Source organism: Cibotium barometz, chromosome 35 (assembly GCF_041138505.1).
Source record: "Cibotium barometz isolate CiBa-2024 chromosome 35, ASM4113850v1, whole genome shotgun sequence".
Lineage (NCBI taxonomy): Eukaryota > Viridiplantae > Streptophyta > Polypodiopsida > Cyatheales > Cibotiaceae > Cibotium > Cibotium barometz.
The window spans coordinates 46,636,747-46,663,893 of NC_141080.1; the positions used below are offsets into that span (position 1 = coordinate 46,636,747).

Below are 27,147 nucleotides of genomic sequence, written 5' to 3' on the forward strand. Positions count from 1 at the left end.
GATGTAACAAGGTCTCCAATAGATGAGTTTGATTCTGCTTCATCTGAGGGCTCAAGAGTTACATTGTCAGATGGGCGAGAAGATCTGTGGATGTGTGGAGCCTCATGTAGGGATTTCAACACTGAGAGACTTAAGGGTAATCGAAGTGTATCAGATGAGGCATACATTCCACAACCCTTCCCTGAGCACTTAATTGATCCACTAGAATGGAGTCATGTCCTTGCAACATTATCGACATGTGCTTTACCTAAGCCAATTCAATTTTGTGACTCAAATGGATATGACATTATTCCTATACAAATGGTATAACCACGTGACCTTCTAGATGTTTTGTACTATGGGGATGCATCCACAATAGCACTGCATGTAGAAGAAGTCTTAGTGGAGGATTTAACACTCGAATCTGCTAATGATGCTGATAAGGAAGATGGATGGGACTCTGATTTTGATAATGATGTGATAATTCCTGAGGAAGAGTTAGGAAAGGCATGCCTACTCTTGAGAGGAAGGGAGGTTCAAGTAGAGATCCCTCGAAGCCTACCTAAACGTAAATGCTGTAAGAGCCACAAGAGAATCCATAAACAAGATGAGAGGGAACGACGTGAGAGACTACAAAAAGAAAAGGAGGAGTTTAAGAGTGAACACTCTAGACCACCACCTCACTTCTCAGGAAAGAATGGATATCTATACTATGTCCAAGCACAAGATAGTACAAGACCAAGTAAAACGATCAGATGGATTCCAACCAGGAGAAAAGCTAAAAACTGTTAGCAAAAATCGTAAAAAAACGAAGAAACAAAAACCAAAACTCAAGTCTAAAACCGATTCAAAAGAGAATGTCGAAAGTGCAAAGATAACGGTTGAACAAAAAAATCTGATGCAAGATTGCAAAGGAGAGCTCAAAACCGCATGGTCTTCAATTAGTGATCACTCAAGTAGACAAGAACAAGGTTTCAATGTTCCCCCCAACTTCACACAGTACACTCTTCAAGATCGGAAGATTGTTCTTCAACAGCCCATGCGACAAAAACCAAGCATGCCAGGTGTTTCATATGATGGTCCAAAAGATGCAAAAAAATTGATATCTTTAAGCCAGGAGAAGAGCCTTGCTATGTGTGGATTGCCACAGACTTGTCCTTAGATGAGGAGAAGTTATTAATTCAAACAATAAAGGAGTATCGCGATGTTTTTGCTTGGAGTTATAAAGACCTCAAAGGAGTTGATCCAAGCATATGTCAGTATACAATTCCATTCCGAGAGGATGCAAAGCCTTCCAAGCAACGTCCTTGTACTTACAATGAGAATTTCGCACAAAAGATAAAAGAAGAAATAGACAAGCTCTTAGAGGCAGAATTTATCTATGAGATTGAACACACTGAATGGGTCTCCCCTATTGTAGTGGTGCCCAAGAAAAATGGAAAACTTCGAGTATGTGTAAACCTCAAGAAGGTAAATGCAGCTACTGTACGTGATCATTACCCACTTCCAATCACTGATCATGTTTTGGAACGAGTTGTAGGGAAAAAGGCATATAGTTTCTTGGATGGATTCTCCGGTTACAATCAAGTGTCAATTGATCCAAAGGATCAACACAAGACAGCCTTTGCTACTACTGAAGATGGCATCTTTGCCTATCGTGTTATGCCATTTGGTCTAACAAATGCACCAGCAACCTTTCAGCGGTTAATGAGTCATGTATTCAAGGAGTACCTTAGGAATTTTTTGAGATCTTCATGGATGATTTATGTGTTCACTCACAAGAGCGTGATGATCATATAGAACCCCTCAGACTTGTGTTTCAAAAGTGTCAAGTTTATCGTATATGCTTGAATCCTGACAAGTGCAAATTCATGGTAAGACAAGGGAAAATTTTGGGCCATATTATTTCTCATAATGGGATTTCAACAGATATGGATAAAATTGATGTCATTGTCTCGTTACCTCAGCCTATCAACCCTAAAGGGGTAATTCATGGGACATAGTGGCTATTATCGTCGATTCATCTACATGTATGCTAGCTAGACCATTATATGCTCTTCTTGTAAAGTTTAATTGGACTGATGAGTGTGAGGAATCCTTTGAAAAGTTTAAGCAAGCATTAGTGACTGCACCCATCTTACGGGCACCAGATTGGAACCAAATCTTTCATGTCCATATTGATGCTTCAAACTTTGCAATTGGATGTATTTTGGCTCAATCGGGAGAACATAATAAGAATTTCCCAATCTCATATGCTAGTCGACAGTTGAATAATGCTGAGAAGAATTATACTACAACAGAAAGAGATGGTTTGTCTATGATATATACAATGAAAAAGTTTCGCCATTACCTTTTGACAAACAAATTCATATTTTTTGTGGACCATCAAGCATTGCTATATTTGGTGAATAAGTCCTGTACAACTGGAAGGATTGTGAGGTGGTTTATCATCCTTCTTGAGTTTGATTTTGAAGTGGCAGTCCGAAAAGGAACAACTCATCTTAGGGTAGATCATTTGTCTCGAATCACCTCTGGCGAAGCTCATGTGGGTGTGGATGATGATATGTTAGATTCAACACTTTTCCTTGTAGAGACAGCTCCTAAATGGTCTGAATCCATCTTAGAAATTTTACAAGTGGGCAGATACAACTAGCGGGTCCTAATGTGGACCTATGGCGACCATTCAAGTTAATCTCAGGAAGATTATATCGTCAGGGTAATGATGGAGTGTTGCGGCTTATACCTAACCCTGACCAATATGAGGAGATCTTGGAATGGGCACATGCGGGTATCGGTGGAATCCATGCATCAGCTACTACTTGTGTGCGACGTATATCTCAAGATGGACAATGGTGGCCTACCATGCATGCGAATGCTGAAAAATTTGTTCGTAACTGTGCTTGATGTCAAATTCAACAGCCAATTCATAATGTCACATTATTCCAAATTTCAACTACACCAAGTTGGAGTAAGTATATTGTGGACTATCTTCAGCATGGTCATATTGATCAAAAAATTCCTAAACATCGAAAGCATGCTATTGAAGTTGAAGCGGCAAACTATATGCTGATAGAGGGCCAACTCTACAAGAGGGGCAAGGATGGCAACTTACGCATGTGTGTATATAAAGCTGACTACTTGTGAAAATCTTGACTCATGCACATGCAAGTGTTGGGGGTGGACACTTTTCGGGCAATACCACAGCTAAGTTGATTAGGTGGTCTGGGCTTTGGTGGCCAACCTTACAAATGGATGCCGAAGAATATGTAAAACGTTGTGACGATTGTCAAAGGACCAAACCTCCCATCACAAAGGACAATATGCCATTGCGGCCTATGTTAAGCACACGTGCTTTTGCAAAATGGGGTATTGATTTTGTCGGTCCCATTAAACCTCCAGCTCGTCACACGCATGCCGAATATATTATAGTCGCAAACTGACTATTTGACCAAATGGGTAGAGGCAAAGGCTACAGTTAAAAATGATGCTAGAACCATAGCCAAGTTCTTGTATGAGTACGTGTTTACATGCTATGGCTTACCTATTGAAATCGTTAGTGATCAAGGTGTGCACTTTATGAATGAGGTCATAGAGTTTTTGCTTCAAGAATTTATGGTAATTCACAAGCGTTCTGCACCCTATCATCCCCAGACCAATGGACTACCTGAGAGTACTAACAAGATTCTCTGCACAGCACTCACAAAGATTGTTGAGGAACATAGAACTGATTGGGAGCAAAAGTTGCACTCAGTTCTTTGGGCATATAGGACAGCCTATAAAACATCTGTGGGCACAACCCCATTTGAGCTTGCTTTTGGGCTAGATGCAATTTTTCCCATTGAATTTCTTGTACCTACTCTACGAGTTGCTAAACAATTGGACTGGACTGGTCATGAGCTTTCACAATGCATTGATGAATTTGAAAAGCTTGATGAGACCCACTTATTGGCGGTAATGGGGATGTATGCCGAAAAGAGGAGACAAAAGCAATGGTATGATAGAAATGTAACAACTGGCCGATTTAAAAAAGGGGACCTTGTGCTCTTGTACACACTTAAGAAGCGTAAGAGAAAGCTCAAGAAACGTGGCCTAGGACCGTTTGTGATTAATGAGCTTACTCCAAGTGGTGCAGTGCATTTAGAGACATTAGAAGGTGAGCAAATGCCTAACTTCATTAATGGAAGTCGTCTCAAGAAATACAATGAACCATTAATTGAAGCCATGCTTCAACAAATGCATGCTGCACACACACGGAAAGAAGCACATGACCTACTTAAACATCAGGCTTAAGAAGAGGCTAAAGCTAGAGTTGCAAAAGCCAAGGAGCATCGCAAGGCTTCTATGTTGGTCTTACAGTTGGCTCTACTGATGAACAATATGTCGATCCTTTCAATATTCAAGTGTGTCTTCATCTTCATGAGACTACCTACTTTGTCTCTGCCTTAATTGACTCTAGTGCAGATTATAATGTTCTCTCGTTTGACACATGGATAGCCTTGGGGGACAACCAACACTTGTGCACATTCCTATTGACTTACGAAGCTTCTCAGGTGAAGATAACCCTATAGAGGAAAAATGTGCCATTATGATGTCCATTCAGGATCACCAGATGTCAGTTCCCTTTTATGTGGCAAGAGGCTGTTCTCGGTCGATCATGGTTAAGTGCTACCAATTGTTCATTAGATTGGAAGAATAGACATTTCAAATTGCAAATTGATTCTGATTGCGTATTGGGATCTGCTACTCCACGAGCTTTATCATGTCAAAAGGGTGGTGTTTCTACCTTACACAACCCACTTTCAAAATCTGCTCTTGAAGCTCCAACACAAATGATGTGGATAATCGATGAGTCCTCAAGTGAGGGCCATGGCTGGCATGTTCCAACTACTCTAGTCACTGCTCAAAGAAGGCCAGGCAAGAAGGAATTATCAATTTGGCTACCCAAAGATGCGTACAAACTTGTACCATCTAGCCTAGTTGCTAAGCCTCCTAAAAAGCACATCTTTTCCAAGCCTAAACCTCAGATTGTTACTCGTTGGGTCCCAAAGCATGTTCTTAAAGCACAAGGCTATTATGAGGGTGCAACAGCACTTTGGCTTCCTAAATGCCATGGTTTGCTAGAGGTAAAAAGTGTATCAATAAGATTCCAAAAGCCACCCTTGGTTTTCCATATCAGTGGGTGCAAAGGAAATCAACACATCCTCTTCAAGATAGGATAGGTGGTTGTGATAGCACCTACAAATCTCCTTGTGTTGATCTTCCCAAAACATATATTGAATCACCAGTTGTCCCAATTTCTCCTTGTTACACAATTCCACCATCAACTTGTGTACTTAAGACAAATCCAACTTTACATGAGTCTCCTTTGAGCATAGATTCTAGCACTTTAATGCCTAAATCCTCTTATCTTGCTCAATTCCTCGACAATTGCTAACCTTCCTACCTCTTAAGAAGGATATACCCAAAACCAAAGATAAGGCATTAACACTACAATTGAAGCTCTTTGGTAGATCAATGTTTGAATAGTCTCACATTTACTAATGTGGTTTCTTATGCCTTTAGAGGATTGTGTTCTTTTTGAGATGATCTTATGTACAATGTTTTTGATTGGGATTGTAATGATGGATATGAGTGTTTCTAAATTTCATTGTTCTACGACCAGATACCTCCTGATGGATACTTGGTGAGATACATCTCCACCATGCATTGACCTTGATAGTACTCAACCTGAACATCGCGGGGGTTATAGTGCTCCTCCTTTTCAAACTCATTCTAGGTACTTTTATGCTCCCTTAGGTGAAAATTGCTGTGGGCATCACTTTGTCACTTTATTCTATCAACAGCATCACCCATTTCCACATTGTCAAGAGTGTGCACGACTCGTATTAGGAGAAGCTTCACACATTTGTTGGATATGCCGCTCTTACTTTCGACGATATGGCATGGGCTTAATGAAACAAATTGTGGGAATTACACCCCAACGCCATAACCTTCTTAATGTGAGAATACCCCAACGCCATAACCTTCTTAATGTGAGAATACCAGAGAGAGGACCAAATCAACGTAGATTACCTGAGGAGGTTCAAGCACAACAATGGAGGGATACATGCATAAATGACTTGCAACCACCTATCTTGCAAGCCCTCCTTCCCCAAGCCTCAACATGTCAATTTTGGATCACTATGAGTACCGACATTGAGCAGTTCCAAAATCGGAATTGTTTGCTTAACCTTCCCATAGAACCAATACAATATTTTAGCGAGGAAGCACTCCTTCCTCTACCACCTTCTCCAGAGGTCGATTTTTGTACAGGGTTGTCCTTGCATCTTGAAGTGATTAATACCATCTTTCCAACAGAAGTGGACACGGATCCACCACCAGTGCAAGGGTAAGCTCATCGACTTCACAATAAGATCAACAAGCCAGGGCACTTTTCTCCCACTGGGTTTTTTCCCTCGGCTATATTCGGTGATTAGCACAATAACAAATTTTATTCCTTTCTTTTCTTTTCTTGTTTATTAATAAATATTTTGCAGAGATCTCAGCTAAACAAGAGCATACAAACACGCCCCAATAGTCCACCTACCGTGCACACAAATTAGAAAGGAGGGAGACATGCAATGCCTACAAAGAGCAAAGAGAAGCAATCTGCACAACATCAACGGCACTACAACAGGTGTATTCAAATCATAATCTTTTGTTCTTTATGTGCTTTTAAATTTTGGATACATTGTTTGCATGTTCACACACAATTGGCTGGTTTAAGTTTTAAATTAGTTGTTAAAATGTGATGAGTGATTTCTAGATTCTTAGAGGACTTAGTAGAAGATATTTCTATTTGAAGATGGTGTAGGATATATACCAACGGAGTATGCCAAGTTCTTATGCTCTCGAAGTATATTAGTTATCCCTAGTGGTAGCTACCTCTTAGATATGGGCTAGGTGCTAGGATTCATAAAAAATTTACAAAATCATGCCCTAAAAAATATATACAAGTGAATCGAGACATGACGTGTCTACAGCCATGTGAAATGCTTGGTAGGACCTGGGGTTGTCTTAGCACCTTGGGGCCGATGCCTTGGTTTCCATAGGGTGAACACTGACGTCTAAAAGATTAAGAAAAAACCTTCAAGGACTCTATCGCCTTGATAGATGCTGGTAGGACTCTAGGGTACATTATGGGCCTTCGAGACCAATGCCCTCATCTTCATGGGGTACTCCTTATGTCAAACAGAAAGAAAAGGGTCTGTCACCCTTGAGATACTTAGCGGCCTTTAGATTCTCTTGGTGGAGGTCTCTTGGCCATTGCTTGGGTCTCATTGGGATGGAACCTTCCTCTTTATCATCTTTTACACACACACCCAAAAAAAAAGTTGTCCAATCACCATTGCTCATATTTAGGAGTAGGTTTGCCACCATTGCTCATATTTAGGAGTAGGTTTGCCACTTAGGAATAACTTAAATACTTGTAGGACATTGAGACTACGGTCATAACCTGTGGTGTGCAAGCACACTTGCCTTTGCATAGCACTATCTACCACTTAGTCTCACTTTGACTAGTCTTTACTCACCTCTTTTAGCAAGTCTCTTTAAAACTCTAATCAGCCTTTCACTTGTATGCTCACGTGTGAGATTGTTATTGCTGGTTTTTTTTTTCAATAAAAGGCTTTACTTGTATCCATTGTTTTTTGCAGCTTTTGCTTCTACCGCGCTCGAGGACGTGCGCAAAATAGGAAGGGGAGAGTGTTGCGTGACGAGCTTATTTAGGGCTCTTGTAAAGAGTTCCAAGTTATAGATGAGTGTGGGAGTGGGTTTAAGAATAATCCTACATGGGAAGTTTTGGGAGTTTTAGAGTTTTTTTATAAAAAGTGGCTTATTTGAGAGCTTATGGACACATTGGGCTAAACTCATGTTTGAGCTCTCTTGAGACTAGCTCTCCCTCTTTTTTCCATAGAGGTGCAAGCTCTTCTCTCTCCCCATCTACATTATTGTATGAGCAATGTTCTTTTTTAATTCAATGCAATGAGTTGATGTTTGTCTCTCTTCTCATGTCTATTCTCTAGTGTGCATGTTTCTTTGTTGATAGCTTCAAGGTTTGTGTGCATGCTAGGGAAGTAAGTGCTTGAGAATGAAGTATGCTTTGAGCTTGTGTATGCATTAGCTTAGCTTTCTTCTTGTATTGGATGCATGAATGAGTGGGATGATGAGTGAATGAGTTATGGCAAGATTGAGCTTGTGTGTGTGTTAAGTCTATGTCAATGGTAGTAGTATTCTTAGCATTCTCTCCATTTGTGAATAAGCTTTTGTGCACCGGTACGGGTTGAATCCCTAGCTCCGAAAGGGATGCAAATCCCATTGGATTGAGCTACACGTGGATCATGCTACTCTTGCTACAAGTGAGAGAGTTTTCCGTCTCTCCAAAACCTCGGTTCAATTCTGGCCAATATGCATTAATGGCTGCATTTAAATTTTCCTTTGTGCAACTACTCCATAACGTAACTTTGAAATTATGTCCATAGCCTACAATAAAGTGAAGCGCATCCGGTCTCACAACATATTGAAAATGTCCTTTTCCCTTGACCCTTGGGGGGGTGAAGACATTATATAGTCTATTTATGTCACTTCTCACCCATCCCCTTGCATTTCCTCCAGGGTATGTAATCCTGTATCTTTTTAACAATAGCCCATTTAGGTCAGGGATCACACATTTTTTACTTGAGACCAAAGGTGGCACAATAATTTGCAAAGGCATCACATTGAGAACCCCACCACTTGCAGCATCGCCAACTATGGACTGTCCATCAACGCTTGCAGTGTATATCAACATTGGCATGTGCATCAGCATTGTCAACCTTACATGCACAAAAGGCATTGGCAGTTACAGCATATCCAATAATATCAACATTGAACATTTCATCTAGAACCCCACCACTTGCAGCATCGCCAACTATGGGCTGTCCATCAACGCTTGCAGTAGTATCAACATTGGCATGTGCATCAGCATTGTTGAGCATACATGCACAAAAGGCATTGGCAGTTAAAGCATCTCTGGTAATATCAACATTGACCATTTCAGCTAGAACCCCACCACTTGTAGCATCGCCAACTACGGGTTGTCCATCAACGCTTGCAGTAGTATCAACATTGGCATGTGCATTAGCATTGTTGAGCATACATGCATTCTCGACATTGGTAGTTAAAGTATATCTAGTACTATCAACATTGACCATTTCAGCTAGAGCCCCACCACTTGCAGCACCTCCAACTATGGGCTGTCGATCAACACTAGTAGTAGTATCAAGATTAGCATCATCTCCAACATTGGCATTTGTGTCAACACATGTGTCATCTCCAACATTGGCATTTGTGTCAGCCATTGTAGCATCACCATGCACAAAAGCCCTAGCATTGGCATTTACAACCCCACTTCTAGCATCCCCATCACACATATTTGTGTCAACACAAGTGTCACTGATTATAGCATCAGATCGCGCATCACTTTTTGAAACGTCTTCAATGGTTACTATGTCAACAAATGTGTCACTGACTATAGCATCAGATCGTGCATCACCTTTTGAAACACCTTTAATGGTTACTGTGTCAACACATGTGTCACTGATTATAGCATCAGATTGCACATCACCTTTTGAAACGTCTTCGATGGTTACTGTGTCAGGGCATGTTTCAATAGCTGCATTGTTACCAGACACACCTTTTGCAACATTAGTATGCTCATGAGAAAAAACATTTGCTTTCCCTGTCCTAACCCACACTGCACATCAACTGGACCAGTGCCACCATAATCCTACACATCATCTCTCTGCCCCACAACTGTAGCATCCCCTTTGAATTTTGTTGTGTGTGTTATTCTTGTGCAGGTTCTCTTGCTTTCAACAGTTGAATTAACTATACAAAACAAATAAAATGTAATTACTAAACTTTAACAATGATTTGTGTAATACTGTGCACAAGTGTTTACGAAAGTGTTTGATAAAAGGATAAAAGAGAGAGATGAATAATTAAATTCCAAAAACTTTGCCAAAGGTGGCAGGGGTACAATATAGCATTGCAATGGAATGCACCAGCTTTTAATTAGCTTCTTTCAGATGCCTAGGGAATACAATTTTTGCTTGGCATATTTTTTTTTCTTCATAAAATGACTAAGGGGTACATCTAGGGAACTAAGGGGTACATCTAAGAGATCAGTACCTAGGCTTTTAGGGGTTGATCGTGTTCGCTTTGGCATTGCCTTCTTCTATCTTGGAGATGGTGTTCTTTTTACTGCATTGGCATGTAGCTCAACCAAAGTCTCTTCCAATTCAGTCATGTGTGTTGATCCCGCTCCACTCGCCCTACGCACCATTGGTGATGTTGAATCATCTTGTGTTGAGTGCAGTCTCTTTCCTACTGGCGATGGTTGCACCAGTGATGCTATTGGCTTGGACATGCTGATCACCACCTCTACAATCAGCTCAGGCACATGACTGCCTAGCGTAGACTCTGCTTCACTTGCCCTCTGTAACCCTAGAGTAATTGGGTCGACCTTCGTTGTTGAATCAGCCTTCGTTGCTGAATCAGCCATTCTTATTGGGCCAACATGTGAGTATGGCTCTGCAAATTGTCAATTCAGTCTCAATTGCAATCTTTGATACTAATCCAAAGATCACATACATAGTACTATGTATTAGACTTACCTGTGGCTTGCATAGAGATGTTCTCTTTTGCTTCCCTAACTGGTTGCACAAAGTCATATGTTTTAGTTTTTGTACCTGTAAACCAATGTATTAGATGCCATATATAGATATTTCTTGAGTATGTCATATGTTTTAGTTTTTGTACCTGTAAACCAATGTATTAGATGCCATATATAGATATTTCTTGAGTAGTGGTTCAGTATGTCAGATTCTAAACTTATCGACACTTGGTTATTTTTTTGCTGAGCTAATATTTAGACCAAGCATTACCTTTGCTCTAGCATGAATAGGCTCGTTGCAGTCAACTGCAACACAGTAGCCATAGTCTCTACAAACATGTGCAAAGCACAACATATGGTACACATGACGACAAGGTAGGGAAAATGCATCCAGGATAGTAGCATCAAAGGGAAAACCACATCCTACACAATTATAAAAACCCCCAATTGGCACTCTGTTTGCTACTATAACCATCAAGCATAGATGGAGGGAGAGGCTTGAATACATTAAGCCCTGAATTCTCCGATGTAATCTCCATTACACCACAAAAATTTGGGTGTGCAAATTCTCTCTCAAACTCAATCTCTGTTTCTGTAAAAGTAATGTCTGAAAAAAGAACAAATAGAATACAAATTATGTCTGCATACCTAGACCGCCTCTAGATATCTGCTATATAGCAAAAGAAAGATAGAGTATGCTCTGTACTACAAACCAAACATAATTAATGCTATATAGCACAAAGCTAGAATGCATAGTTAAAGACTTGTGCTATATTCCACACATTAAAGATATGTGCTATATAGCACAACACATAGCAGACAATGCTAGATTGCACAAATTCCATGTCATGAAGTAAAATGATAGTGTGTAAGTGCTATGTGTGCTATATAGCATATTTCATAGGGTTGTGCTATCTATCAAAAATCAGTTTGCATTGTGCTATTTTTCACACAGTGTGAAAGGCTTGTGCTATATAGCATAGTAAAACTGCTATGTGATAATGTGCTATATAGCATAACCCCATGTTTGTGTTGTATTCTACACAATGTGAAAAACTTATGCTATATAGCACATAGAAAAAAATGATATTGTGCATACATTAATACTGTGTAAAATAAAGCATAAACATGGGGTTTTGCTATATAGCACATAGTAGACAGTAATATTGTACATAGTAGACAATAATATTATACAATGGTCTATATAGCACATTGTCTGGCTGCTATGTGTTGCATTGTGTAGAATATAGCACAAACATGGGATTGTGCTATATAGCATATAGTAGAGAGGTAACAGTGGTTCTGGAATGTTTACCTCTACCACTCATATGATCTTCCCACTTCTCACACTTTTTTCCAATATGATCTCTTTGCTCTGAGTTGATCATTGCTTTCTCTGCAAAGAGAGCCCAAGCAATTCTATAAACTTCTTGGTTTGGACCTGTTGTAGCAGTTGGACAATTCTCCATTTGCGAAGGCTTTGGCAAACAGTTGGCCTACTTCATAAATAAAAGGGCCCTCTTGGTACACGTCCCAGTGTTGATGCATGAGTTTCTCTGCAAACTCTGGTCTTACATGGTACGCCTTCACCTTCTTGTTGCTTCCCTGAACAAGTTTAGGGCATAAGAACACTGCTTCCCACTCTTTGTCCAAAATATCATTTTTCTCGGACAATGTTCGAGGATCAACACCGACCATAGAGAGACCGTGCTCATCGTGAAATTCTTGGGCAGAGCGGCAAAACTTTAGTTGTTGAGGTGGGCACACATTCTTTATGATGCTGGTGTTGGCTTCAAGAACCTGCCTGGAGGAAGATGTCTTCACCATCTTGCTGCACATGGAATAGGAAAATCATCGAACAATCATGGCTCTCTCTCTCTCTCTCTCTCTCTCTCTCTCTCTATTTTTGTTAACAAACTAGAAAAGCAGTTCTTATTATATTCCAATGAAAGGGTGTATGAAGCATAAGAAATACAAAAAACACTCTCAAGGTGGTTTTCTACACAATATACCACAAACATGCATACAACAAATACATGGGGTTGTGCTATAAAGCACATAGCATCCCACTACACCCAAAAATCTCTCTCTCTCTCTCTCTCTCTCAGACACACACACCTTTGTGGCAGATGATTGTCATAATCTCTCTCTCTCTACACACACACACACACATAGGTGATTGTCAGTATTTCTCTCTCTCTCTCTCTCTCTCTCTCTCTCTCTCTCTCTCTATGTTTAGAAGGATAAAGATGCAAGCACACCCACAAACATGCATGCACACCCACAAGTTGCAGCTTACCTTGATGGAGGGACTATGTAGCTCTTTCACAAAAACAAAGCAGGGTGGATGAAGGTCCTACCCTGCAAGGAAGAGAAAATTGAGGAACAGAGTAGAAAATTGGGAAACACAATAGCCACTGAGTAATGAGTAGTGGGCATATACGTTTTGAAACAACCCACTACTTTCACATTTTAAAGTTATTCTTCATATTCCCTTTTTAAACAATATTCCCTTTTAAAAATTTAATATAGACAAACCCTTTAAAACAAGTTCTTTAAAGAAATGCAATTTCCTCTTTATTCATGCAATATAGCAAGCCCTTAAGTTTACCAAAAATTTACTATGAAATTGGGCTATATCACACATATAGCTTTCCACCTATTCATGCTTTCACCCGTATGTAGATATATACATAGCCACCCTAGACTTAAAGGCACATTGTCCTTTAAGTAAGAGTTTGTTGGGGTGCAAACCCCAATGTGCTAGTCCAGCCATACAAGGCGGTTAGACATTAACATTGACCTATTCTTTCTACTATATAATAATAAGGACTCACAAACCCTAGCCAACATTGTGGCAAGTCCATACATCTTGTGTCTCTTTTCTCCTTCTTCATCTCCATCTTTGTGCACACACACACACACACACACACACACACACATGCTCTGCTTGCACACTTCATTCATAACATGGTTGTCATGGCACGATCTTCCATTTGGATTCCATCGCATTCTATTTGGCAAGAATGTGTTCATGGAAAAACATTCCTAATTTACCTCTCATCATCACCATTTTTTTGCACAAGAATATTTTCCTATATTATTGTCTAATGAGTCTTAGTGGCATAGGGATTACAGCCCATTTCATAATACTCTTCTATAGAGATATCATAGTCAAATCTTGACTCCTCATCTTTGTGACAAATTGTTAGTATTTGTCTGGAAATAATGGCATATGCATTAGGATCATAAAATTTTCTTTACTTAGGAAGTGCAGAGGTAGTCAATGTGGTAGGTACATATATCCATTCTTGATATTCAATCAAATGTTTAGGAAATGGTAGAGGAATGTATGCATCATCTCTAACACTCCTTTCTATCACACTCTCTTCACGTCTCATATTTTCAAATCGACAGAGAGCCCCCCAAATCCAAAGTCTGGTACCTATGCCACTAATAACCTTCTCGATGTCTTTAGAGGAAGCTGAGTCAAAATCTTCCATTGGAGAATGATTTACATCCCTCTGTTCATGATTCCTCAAGTTGACCCCGGATATAACACCCTCATTCCTAAGGTTCAAGTAGTTATAATCCCAATCCTGGATCATTTAGAACTATCGCATAAATGAACGTCCTAGAATCACCTTGTAATTGGTGGTCTCTCCAACATCAACAATGGCAAAAGTATGCATGTACTCTAGGCCACATAGCTTTATCTTTGCATTTTCTAATATGCATATTGGTTGTTCTAGACTTTTGTATGCAAGATGTAGATTTATTCTTGTTCCTCTTATGGTCGGTTTTTCATAGGCTTCCCATATGACCTCTGTTGCAATCCCTACTCCTACATTGCTATCAAGAATAGAAACCAAAGTTATACTATTGATTGTAATAGGCAAGGTAGTATTATCCTCATTGTATTCATTGTGTTTACCCGCTTGATTAATTGGGCCTTGTGTTTGAACGCTTTTTTGTCAAAGTATAGTCCTTGAATTTAGCGCATCCTCTAGATCAATTTTTTATTCATAGTCCATGATTAGTTAGGCAATTAGCACCATGTTCCCATAGTTCTAGTTTGATCTTCAAAAGTTTAGTCAATGGGAGTGTGCAAGTTACTGGAGCGAACATCAGTGCATGTAGATTTTATGTGTGTCACACTCTTTCTATCATCGAGCACTCCATATTGAAGGAATCTTCAAGACAAGTGAATTTAGCTCATATTCTCTGATATAGGATAGCAATGTTCTTAACGTTCATTACTAGGAAACGAATCCTCAAATCATTGTTCATTATATACTGAGCTAGCTTCACCTTCAAAGGGATTATTTTCAGTGAAGGTTACAATGGAGAAGGGTGGCAATTTAGTAGAAGAAGATTACACTACCTCCCACATCTCTTGAGCTATCATTTTTTCTATCTCAAGAATTTCATCTCCAAAGTCCACGATTGTCAAAAATATCTAATGCAGCTCCAGCTCTATGGTCTCTTGCTCTCACTAAGACTCATTGCCCATAGGATGAGTAGTTGGTTCACTTTTGCATTATATACTCGAGGTAACCTCACAAATTGACTCAAGTGATGATTTGAGAGGAGTTAATCCTCACGAGATAGTTTTTGGTGGTCCCTCCTCATGAATTGACTCAAGTGATGATTTGAGAGGAGTTAGTCCTCGCAAGATAGTTTTTGGTGGTCCCTCCAACATTTCTTGGGTATTTGGAATCTTTTACTGATGATGAATAGCTAGGTTTATCTTGTCCTCAGGTGGGTTGGGATAGTCTTGTAATTTCTTTGGGATCTCCATCATTATCGTAATGTGATTGTTATAAGACTTTCGAATGGCATCAAATGGCTCATTAACCTTTTCCACTAAGATTGATCCACTAGTGCTCACTTCTGAGATCATAATGTCGTTTTCCACATACATATGTTGGATCTTCCTCTCTGGATTCAATTTCTCCATAAATACTTATTATATAAGGCCTAGAGCTTTTTGCAAATTTCTTGCTGCTTGATTTTCTCTTCCTAAGTCTACATCTCCTTTTTTAAGTAGTCTTCTTCTCATCCTCACTCTTATTTAGCTTTAAGCTTGCTCCAATTTCCTCCATCTATATTTCAATGTTTCTAGTTTGAGCTCTAGATATAAGTCTCAATGGAACTACTTGAGTATCTATTTGAGTCTTTGATGTCTGAGCTGTCACATTCAAAAAGTTAAGCATTGTTTTCCCTAAAACATTGCCACTCCTGAGACTGGTTGTGCTGGATAATATTTCACAAGGTGAGGGATTGAACAATCCTTGCAATAGCTTGGTATTGAAGGAAATTGCATAGGCATAGACTAGCTTTGTCCAGATGGTGATTTCTCGTTGGGACAATCTCTCGCATAGCGATCGCCACCACAACACTTGAAACTCTATATCAATTGTTGCACTTGGTGAACTCTCCGTTGGGGTTGTTGTTGCTCATGATAAGTTCTCTATTGGGTCTATTGTTATTGTGCTTGGTTCACTAAATACAATATCTAATTTATGTCCTCGCTTGTATAGCCTAGTGTCTCAGATTGCATAACAGGTACTTCCAAGGTGAAATCAATTAGAGGTTGCTTCTCCTCATGAGAATGATGTTGAGTGCTCACTAATTTCATTCTTGGTTCAACTTTTTTACTCCCACATACCTAAAACATGTAGTGCCAGTTGTAGGAGGTTATGCCCCAACAACAAAGGCCTGCTGGCTTATACTTGGCTACCTGTCTACATACGAACTAATGCTCTCTCTACATTTCCACTCAGCGGTATGAGCTATTGTGGGTTAGCATATGCTTTTTCTTACTGCATGTGTCATGTGTGATTACAATCTTTGGTTACATGAGTGTAATTCCATCAATAAGCATCACATCACAATCCTGGAGGAGGGTTTCTAGTAGGGTACATAGTTCATTGTTCTGTCTTATGTTCTCCTCCACATTTCCCACATATGTGCAGCCCTTGCGGCAGCGGGTTGAGCATACATCAGTCTGGATAGAGGATGATACAATTGTCCCATCCTCTCAACACTAGTTCTGTCACTTCATCTGGATTTACCTCTTTGACCGATGCAGCACTAGTGTCAAAGTTCTTTTCAGGGTGTTGTTTCTTAACTTTGTGACTACCTTGGCTAGACTCACCATCAATCTAAAAGTAATCATCGTAATTCATAGCATCAAGGCCGCACTCATTAAAGCTTTTATGCTTCTTGGCATAAAGATGCACATGTAGTGTTTTGTTAATCAGTGTTGGATTTAGGGTTGTAGAAATGCACACAAAGCTTGGAGAAGAAGAAGTTGAAGAGCACACAACACAAAAGTAGTATTACTTAGTGTGCAAGTACAAAGATAAAGATGCCTTAGAATGATGATGGGCATATATACAATGGCACGGGGGGAAAAACCTCCTAGTGAGGGAAAAAGTGCCCCGACGGTCCTAAGTGTGTTCACACACATCACTGCCATATCATATCAACAAATCCCCCCTGGGAGTGATGCGGTGAACAAGAGCTAGAACTCAATGTACAGGGAAGTGCCAAGAACTATGAAGTGTGACCAATCCACAAAGGGAAGCAAGCCCAAAGATTTGTGGAAAGATTCTAACTTCTCACGAGAAAGAGCCTTTGTGAAAAGATCGGCGAGGTTGTCCTGTGTTGGCACATAAGCCAAGATGATCCCTCCTGCTGAGAGTCTCTCTGTGACATAGTGATAATGCACCTCAATGTGATTTGTGTGAGCATGGAAAAGTGGATTTCTTGCAACCAATGTGCTCTGCGTGTCAGTGTAGATGGTGGTGGCAGTCTCCTGTCCAACACCCAAATCAGCTCTATAAGGTGTCTGAGCCAAACATACTCAACTGTAGCTGTGAAATCTGCCATGTACTTAGCTTTAAAACTAGAAGTAGCCATAGTAAGCTGCTTCTTGCTCAACCATGATATGCATGAGTTCCCAAGCATGAAGCAAAAACCACTTGTGGACACACGAGTGTCATAGCAACCAGCCCAATCTGAGTCCGAAAAAGCATGCAAATCTAGCGGCAATGATCCCCCCTTAGGATAAAACAACCCAAGATGTATAGTGCCACTCAAGTAGCGAAAGATCCGCTTAACTGCCTACCAGTGCTTAGACCCTGGGCTATGCATAAATCTGCTCACCTGTGAGACTACAAAGTGAATATTTGGCCTCATAATGCGTACATAAATAAGGCACCCAACAGCTTGCTGCTGATAGAGAGTGACATCATAGTGATCTCCATTATTAGCCATGGTCGGTGACTGAAACTAATGTAGAAGCTGCCTGTAATGAAGTTAATACTGAAAAACAACACGTGCTATGTGCACAGACCACAATAGACTACGTATGCCTATTTTGTAGAAAATTGCTCTGTTTGAATTTCTGTACAAGATGACAAAAACTACCGTGCAGACCTTCTGTAGCAAAAATGAAGCCCGAAACGACCTCAAATGGGATTTTTGAGATTACATAAGCCCTACGAGCTTTCCTGCAGAGTATAGCAACCTGTACGCGCTCGTGAAAGCTCACCTCAATCGGAGAATGCGAGTCGGAGGATGCTGGCGATGCTGCCCGGGGAGCCGATGCCTGCTTTGATACCAATTGTTGGAATTAGGGTGCAGAAATGCACACACAAAGCTTGAAGAAGAAGACTAAGCTCAAGAGCACACAACACAGGAAGTAGTATTACTTAGTGTGCAAATACAAAGATAAGGTAGCCCTAGAATGATGGGCGTATATACAATGCACAGGGGAAAAAACCTCCTAGTGGGGAAAAAGTGCCCCAACGGTCCTAAGTGTGTTCACACACATCACTGCCTATATATGGCAACATATAATCACAGAATATGAGAATCGTTATAGAGAAGAAGTAAGCTCTTACATTAGAAATTATAGCTCTCTACATAGTTACCCATGGAAAGCTCAAGAGTCTCCATTATCTTCTTCACTAAGCTCTTCCTAAAAGAACGCACTCCAAGAATTAGCACCCAAAGAATGATGTTCACTCTCTACAAAGTGTCTTTTATACCTAGGATTTATTGGCCATGCCCATTCACAACTAAGATGCCCATTGTACTAAAATACACACCTAGGCATAAACTAAGAGCTCACTTACCACTATGGCATTGTGACTTACACCTTGGAACTCTCGTTGAGCCCATTTACCACTTACAGTTGTATGAAATTACATGTGGAAAATATTTACATTGTGGGTTTTGGCTTAAAAATAATGTGGCATGTATCATGACTTGTCGACCACTACTTAACCATAGATCCTTTATTTTTTGTTGAGATCTCAAGATCAAACATAAGAGGTACATGATCAACCATCATATCAGAATTTTTGAGGAACTCATAGTCTTCCTTTTCTTCCATAAAGTTTGAACAAATACCCTCTACATAAAAGTGGGACCTTGGAGGATCTGTGACAGCTCATCAAACAAGCCATAAGAGGAGACATAGTCTTCAATTTCGTCCAACTCATCCTCACAAATGAAATCTTCCTTGACATGAGAGGAATCTATATTGGCATCATGAATATCCAAGTGATAATAAAAATCACCAAAAGCATTCACATCATCATAAGTAGCCATAGGCAACTCATCAAAACAACCCATAAGTAGAGACATAGTCTTCATCAACCACAAGAGTATCATGAGAGGGGCATGCATGTCTTATGCTGTGTTGCCGGATGCAGGAGTTAAGTTTCCTTTTGATGCAGGCTCCATGGATTAGTGCTCCATGCACCCTGTGGCTTTCCTTCATTTGCTACTGCTGCTCTGGGATGTGAATTGATATGGATGTCCCATGATGGGGCATGCATGTCTTATGCTGTGTTGCCAGATGCGGGAGTTGAGTTTCCTTTTGATGCAGGCTCTTTGGATTAGTGCTCTGTGTGCCTACGGCTTCCCTTCATGCCTTCAGTTCACCTGTTACATGCCCAGAAGACTCGTTTCATGGGACATGCATGTCTTATCAAGATGCCATTTTTGCAATTTCTGATGATGCCCTTGTGTTCCTCATGATTCCCCTATGCCAAACATGTTTCAGCATCCCCAGTGGTACATTTCAAAGATGAGGCTAAGCCAAATCTGTGGTGCACCCACTTTGAGACCCGTCTACTTGAAACTTTCCATGCTTCACTTCCTGCGTTCATGCCTAAGGTGCTTGGGATCTATGGTATGCAGGCACCACTTGATTTTTATACCCTAAACTATCAGTTGGATTCACAGAAGGTATAGATCCACTAGATCTGTCCAAATCTCCAAAGTGCATGTTTGATCTCTTCTGCACTTTTTGTTTGATGAAACTCTGCAGTGAGAACATGCTTAGACTTAAACAAATGTGGGGAATCAGGATGTGCACACCATACCTTCATTTGGCCTCTCCTGATGGGACACGCGTTTCTCGTCTTGATTCAACATTTTTGATCTGTTGCCGTCTTAGCATGTAGCCCATAACTGCTTGATGTTATTCATGCTTTTGGTTTATGAATGGGATGCTTGGTTTGTAGATGAAACCCTTTTTCCACCGTGTAGCTATAGAGCGTTCCTCATGTTTCTAGAGGTCGGACTCAGGTGCTGAGGCGGCAGGGTTTTGCTTCAAAGGTGCTCACATGTTTTAGTGATCATGCACTCAAATAGATGCTTTTGTGTCCTCGATCAAGGCTTGTACCCAAAGCAATGATCTTGTTAGAGGCATCAGCATACACAATAATCTTGTGCATAAGGGTTTGCTTCAAAGGTGCTCACATGTTCTAGTGATCATGTACAAAGTATGGTGAGCTTGGAAAGGCCAAAAGTGTTACTCGACATGTATAGGAGCAGCAACAATGTTGTCACATGGACTGCATTAATAGCAGGATATGCCCGGGGGCCGGGAGGGACATGGCAAAATGCTTTAGATTGTTTTGTACAAATTCAGCGTGGTGGCATCCTTCCCAAAGCGGTAGCCTACGCATGCATCTTAAAAGCATGTGCCAGGATCCAAACAGTTGACAAAGAGGAAACATATTCATGACGAGGTTGCAAGGCAGGGTTGTTGCAGAATGATATTGTACAGTACAATGTTGTATTGGATATGTATGCCATGTGTGATGCTGTTTCAAAGGCGCGGCAAGTGCTCGATGGCCTACCTTAGAGGAGGGTGGGAACCACCCTCAAGGGTAGCCTCCCCACCCTTAGGAAAATAAAAGAAGAAAATAGTTTCAATGGAGGGGCCAGGCCACGTCAGGCCCCTCTCTTTCTTAGTCTCGGCGACGCACGGGGCAGGCGCCCACCTTACCCCATCGCCCCCCCCCCCCCCCCCCCCCCCCCCCCCCCCTTCTCTCCCGCTGCAACAGAGCGGCGCCCTCCTCGCCGTATGCTGACCAGCAGGCGCCCCCGTTTGACTCGTGCTCTCACTCTCCCTTTTCGTCTGCTGTCGACCAGGCATACAAGCCATTTTCTCTCTCCCTTGCTCTCGTGTTCTTTGACCAGCACCGCAGGCATAGCATATACTCTCTCTCTTGTTCACTGCCCACGGCCAACAGCAGCCCATCACTACGCGCTCTCTCTCTCTCTCGCTTCTGAAGCAGAGCACGCACGCTTGCTCTCCCTCTCTCTCCCTCTCTCTTGCTCTCTGCCGCCCGTTGAAACACCGTTGAAACAACGCCACAATTGGCATGCGTGTCTGCCCCCTCTCGCCCGCACACTTCCTCTCTCTCACACCCTTGCCTTCCTCCCTCGCGCGGTGCTCTGCAGGAAAGGGAAAAAAAAGAAAAAAAAACAGAACAGAGAAAGTTTTTATTATGGTTTGCAAAATGTTTAAGGTGCCCATTTTGGGCCCCGTTCCCACCTTTCTCCTTACCACACTTGGCATGTTTGCCCACTCACACACACTCTTTCTCACATAGTCACGCACCCACACTCGCCCTCTAAGCCCTATACACACATACACACTATATTTTTTTTCCCGTCACACATCCATATACCCGTACACACATATATATATATCTATAATCTTGCTTTAAAATACCGCACTCATATGTATTTGCCTATACCTCTCATATGTTTATACATAATTTAAATATCTATATTTTGCTTTAAACAAAATATACACATGTATAAGCATTTATTTAAAACGCATATGTATAAACATTATATATATAATTTATCATTTTTTATTTTTAATAAATACACAAATACATGATGCACACACATACATTAATTATTATATCTTAATACAAATATATGTGTACACACATATATATCTTGAAGTGCATATTATTGATTAATACATCCTTTTATTTTTATTTTTTCGAATTACTCATGCAAGCCCTATGCCCAATATATATATATATATATATATATATATAAATGGCATATATCTACACACTCACACACACACCTGTATATATAAGGTGTGTAAAATGCATACATATACACATCCACGCACACCTCCCCACTTTACATTATAAAAGACATAACAAAATAAATATATATCTCACTACACATGCATATATATATATATATATATATATATATATATATATATATATGTTTATCAATATATATGCATATATATATATATGTTTATCAATATATATGCATATATATATATATATATATATATATATATATATATATGTTTATCAATATATATGCATATATATATATATATATATATATATATATATATGTTTATCAATATATATGCATATATAACACATAATGACATTTGTGTAAGCCACACTCACATGCATATATGCATCACACCAAATATATTTATATACATATATATAAAATGTTCAATACACACATGACATTACATAAATATACATAGCTATGTATGCTTAAATTATATAAAACACATACATATGAAGCTATATTTAGGCATATAAGCCGTATGTCTATGCTATAAACAAAAAATAAAATAAAATAATATATATATATATATATATATACATATACATATACACATGTACAAGAGTTCCACATGGGCGTACTTATGGATACATATAACATATGTATGCATATGGTCATTACCCTCATATGGAGACCAATATATATGTTTAGCAACAATGATGATTGGGCATTGCATGATGGCATAGCACTTTTCATCTATGTATGAGTAACCTCTTGTCATCCATGTATCTTCACATTATAAATTAATATCATCATCATGTTTGCTCATGTTGATGCACATATGTGCATCTACGCATACATACGGCCACAGGCCCTACATATTTCGTAGTTTTTAGCAGGTTTAGCAATGGGGGGTCCCACCCTTAACCCTCCATTGCATAAATAAAGCCTTGATGGCCGCCCATCAAGGTACAACAAAGCGTAGAAATGTGGGATTTGTGTCAAAGAGGGCCGCCCAATGCGGGAATGCAGCCTCGTCACCCCCCCTTGGTTGTAATTTTCTCTCCCAAGTGTTCTCCTTTCAACCACCCGCTGTACTTAGCGACGACCACAGTCTCTCTTTCAACACGAAGATCGACATGATCTTCCCCGCATCTTAAGGTTTACCTTTTTTTTTGCGTATAGCATCTCTATGTGTGCATTCTTTTATTTGGTAATTATTTTGTAGATGCGGTGGTGTTGTGCGACAAATGATACGTTTGATTAAAATCATTAGTGGTTTTCATAATTTATATGAAAAGTGTTTGTCAACAACTAATAGTTGGCATGTAAAGGGTTTGAATCTTGCAGAATTCATTGTAAGTGTAGGATATGTTATCTATGTTTTGCAACCACTTATGCGCCCTTTAGGTTTGCACAAAGAGTTCCTCTTATGACCGTCTATGGAAGAAGGCTTCGAGCCTTGAACATGTGTAAACGTGTTTGGTTCGCCCCATAATACATAGTTGTCATGAGGGAGACTCTAGCACTAGGGGTTTGTCATTTAGCATGAAGGCACTGTCTCTCTCTCTCTCTCTCACTCAATCTATATGCCACCCATCTAACATAATTTTACCAGGGTTAAAAAACACAAATAAAATATGTAATAATTCCTTTGCTCCTATGTTGTGCTTATATAAGTAGTGTTTGCTTTGCAAGGTTACAATGGTCATTTTATCTGCATGGTTTATCTATGGTTAGCGGTCTCTCTTGTCCTAGTGTTTTATGGTAGGAATATTTAGTTTAAGGAAGGTCCTTTGGTATCGCACTTCACTTTGGTGTCCTAACCCACATATCGGTTAGGTGGTGCCCCCTTGTCTTGATTGGGTCCTCGAGTAAGTCCACTTGCAGTGAGCTTTGTGTGGCTGGATGATTGTCTGGCCGCCCTGCACAATTTTTCTCACGCACATAATTGATGCCCCCACTGAGGAGCACTAAAGTACCTTCAGTTCACAAGACTGACGTCCTTTAAAAGAAAATCCACGTCGTGCAGCCTAGGCTTAGCATTATGTTCGCATTTGTGCATAAGATATAGGTCATTTCTACATTCCCATCCTAGTATTTAACCATCAGAGGAATTAGGAGCCTTTAGCTCATAGCAAAGGAAACAAAACAAAAAAAAAAAGAAATGAGGTTAGGCACCATACATAGTCCGATGTTGCATCTCTTAAGGAAACGAAAACATGAAAATTCTCCTCAAGGAGACAGCAGCGTTCTTTAGACGCAAACCCGTAGAAGCAAAGGATCTATCCACGACACCAACTAAGGAGGAAGTAGGTTTTACATCACATATGCCCGTAGGTCCGTGAAGGTAAACTGGGTTCACCTGAGCCTAAGGGCGGGAAGGAATTAAGATGTAAATCTGTTTTCATTCCAAAAACCTGTTTCGTCTTTTCCCTTTTGGGCTCATGGAAATGAACGGGATGAAGGTATTTTTAGATGGACGGATTACACGACGTCATCACCAGTTTGCCTGAAGACCTCAACATGTCATCCTCAATCGAACGGCGGGATCCTACGCTGTTTGGGTGGAGGACATAGTCCTCTTTATAGACTGCATCACGTTCGAAGATGAGCAGAGCCGGGCAGAAGATATTAATTTCATCCACCTATGTGTACGCCTGGGGAGGCTGTATTGATTCCTGTGAGAGAGGAGCGCCTCCGGGTTTGGGGAGGTCAAGCAGTGTACCATCGCCAGTCACATATAGAGACTGTGGGAACCATCATCCGGGCGCTTGGAGATTTACCATACTCCTTTGACGAGGAGTATTGGGCGATTTTGGAGTCGACCGACACACCCAGAGCTCCACCTCCTTCTCCCAACCCCTCTTCCAACCTTCCTTTACCACCTGATTGTTGGCCTTATACCACCCATTTCTATCCTAGTTGGAATCCAAGGCCAGATTACAACCCGCTCGACGATCCCCGGCAAAATCGTTATATTGAGCAAACTGTTTGGGGAGCTGGGGCATCTAATTGGGATGACGGGTGGGGCGTGGAGAGCGAGGAACCAAACCCTGAAGGGTCTTGGGGTTCCCCAATGTAAATTTTGTTAAGGATAATATCTCTTGTCAGCTTTTGTTCCACTTTTTACCTTGGAAAGGAAAATGTAAATTAGCTTTTACCTTATTTCAAAGTTAAAAAAAATTTAAAAAAAGAGTCTAATTTTTCGTCATGTTCACCTTGAAGCAATGGATCCTTGGCTCTTGGAGTTCAGTAACTCGCTGATCGAGGAGGAGGAAGTTTATAATGAGCACTTCGTGAATGAATACTTACCCCGTTTGCCTCCGGACGTTAAGAAACTAATAACATAGAAATATTGGGGTTTCCGTTGTAAGGGTGGGAACAATCAACGTAAATGCCTCTATATGACCACTCCTAGCTTGGAATCAACTCACACACAACACACAGGGGGCACCAACCAGCTATTCGTGAGCTGGACACGATCACACAAAACCGCTCTCCAATCCACACAAACTCATCAAACACCTCTACCCTCATCCATCCACCCCACAATACACACACACACCAACAAAAAACCCAAGAACGGGCACATCAATAGCTACAAGAGTTAAACATATGATGTATTTGTGTATATGGGCATAAAACCCTTCGTAAATAGGCTAAACAGTCGTAAGCAATTGAATTAAGAAGAGAGAGTATGAGAGAGGTACACACACGCTCACAACCCTCGCACACACATCATCCAACTCCACAAAACACCAGAAAACAGGGCCTCAACGGCCTACGCATCAAAAACGACACAAATATGCAAAGAAAACCTCCATCTAATTCATTCATGAATAAGGCCTTTTATCCGTCGGCAAGGCGGAGCCACTCATGAACACTCATCATCAAAATCCTTTTGTCCGTCGGCCAGGGTAGAGCTACCATCATCTCCATCAAATAGCCTTTTGTCTCTTGGCAAGGCTTGGCAATTACAAAAAGGGGGTACATGTGCTTATAAAGATGAGGGTGGTAGGGCGCATGCAAAAAAAATGGTGGAACTAATAGGAGCCTCTGCTTTTTCTCTCTCTTTTCTCTCACTCCTCTATTTTAAGATTTTTTCTTGCTATTTTTATTCTTCTTATTCTCTCTCTCTCATACACGCACACTTGTCCTTTTTTATTGTGTGGGCGTCGCCCCTTAGAAGATCGGGATGATTTTTTATTGGGCCGGACAGCCGCGGCCTGCTGTGTGAACTGGCCCTTAGGGCTTCTTTTTAATTCGCTGGGTGGGAACCCCCCCCTTGTTCTTAAGAGCCCAAAGAGCCCTCCCCTTATTCTCTCGGGTGAACACCCCCCCTAGGGGTCAGTGAAATCGCCGACCCCCCCAGGGGCTCTATCATAATCTTCATCTTCTTCACTTCGAGCTCCACCTGCTCCAAGTTGTCCATCTCCTCCTTCATCTCAGCCCTGCGCAGCTCCGTCCGTGTCCATCAGCTCTGCAGCGCCGTCTTCTCCACCGTAGCGCCAGCCCGCCACCGTCTACTGCAGCATAAGGTGTGCGGCATCGTCAATTTCGTGCGCACACAGAGCTCTCTCCAAGCTAACGTCTGTGGTGAGTCTTAAGACGGCGTCTATCTCTCCAAGCATAGGGTGCACGGAATCGTCAATTTCGTGCGCACACATCAGTCCGCCCCGCAGACTCACCGCAGTTGTGGGCTTGGAGAGAGCACGGCCCCAATTTTTTATATATGGAGTCATGCCCACGTTCAATTTCCCAAATGTGGCATTAATCAAGCCACATTAATCAAGCCACTTCCCCTGCCACAGCTGATCTTATGGCGGCGTCTATCTCTCCAAGCATGAGGTGCACGGAATCGTCAATATCGTGCGCACACATCAGTCCGCCCCGCAGACTCATCGCAATTTCCCAAATGTGGCGTTAATCAAGCCACTTCCCCTGCCACAGCTCCGTCCGTGTCCGTCAGCTCTGCAGCGCCGTCTTCTCCACCGTAGAAAGCGCCAGCCCGCCACCGTCTACTGCTGCCACTTCCCCTGCCAACAGCTCCGTCCGTGTCCGTCAGCTCTGCAGCGCCGTCTTCTCCACCGTAGAAA

General features: G+C 41.0%; 1 protein-coding gene across 1 annotated transcript; it reads right to left on the bottom strand.

Moving 5' to 3' along the window:
* Nucleotides 1-10,031: 10,031 nt before the first annotated feature.
* Nucleotides 10,032-12,566, bottom strand: LOC147618520 (uncharacterized). The gene is made up of 3 exons (XM_086775176.1): nt 11,988-12,566; nt 10,674-10,748; nt 10,032-10,590 (listed from the first exon to the last, which is right to left on the bottom strand). The coding sequence occupies exons 1-3, from the start codon at nt 12,139-12,141 to the stop codon at nt 10,235-10,237; spliced, it is 585 nt and encodes a 194-aa protein (XP_086631302.1). The 5' UTR covers nt 12,142-12,566; the 3' UTR covers nt 10,032-10,234.
* Between the last annotated feature and the right edge of the window lie 14,581 nt (nt 12,567-27,147).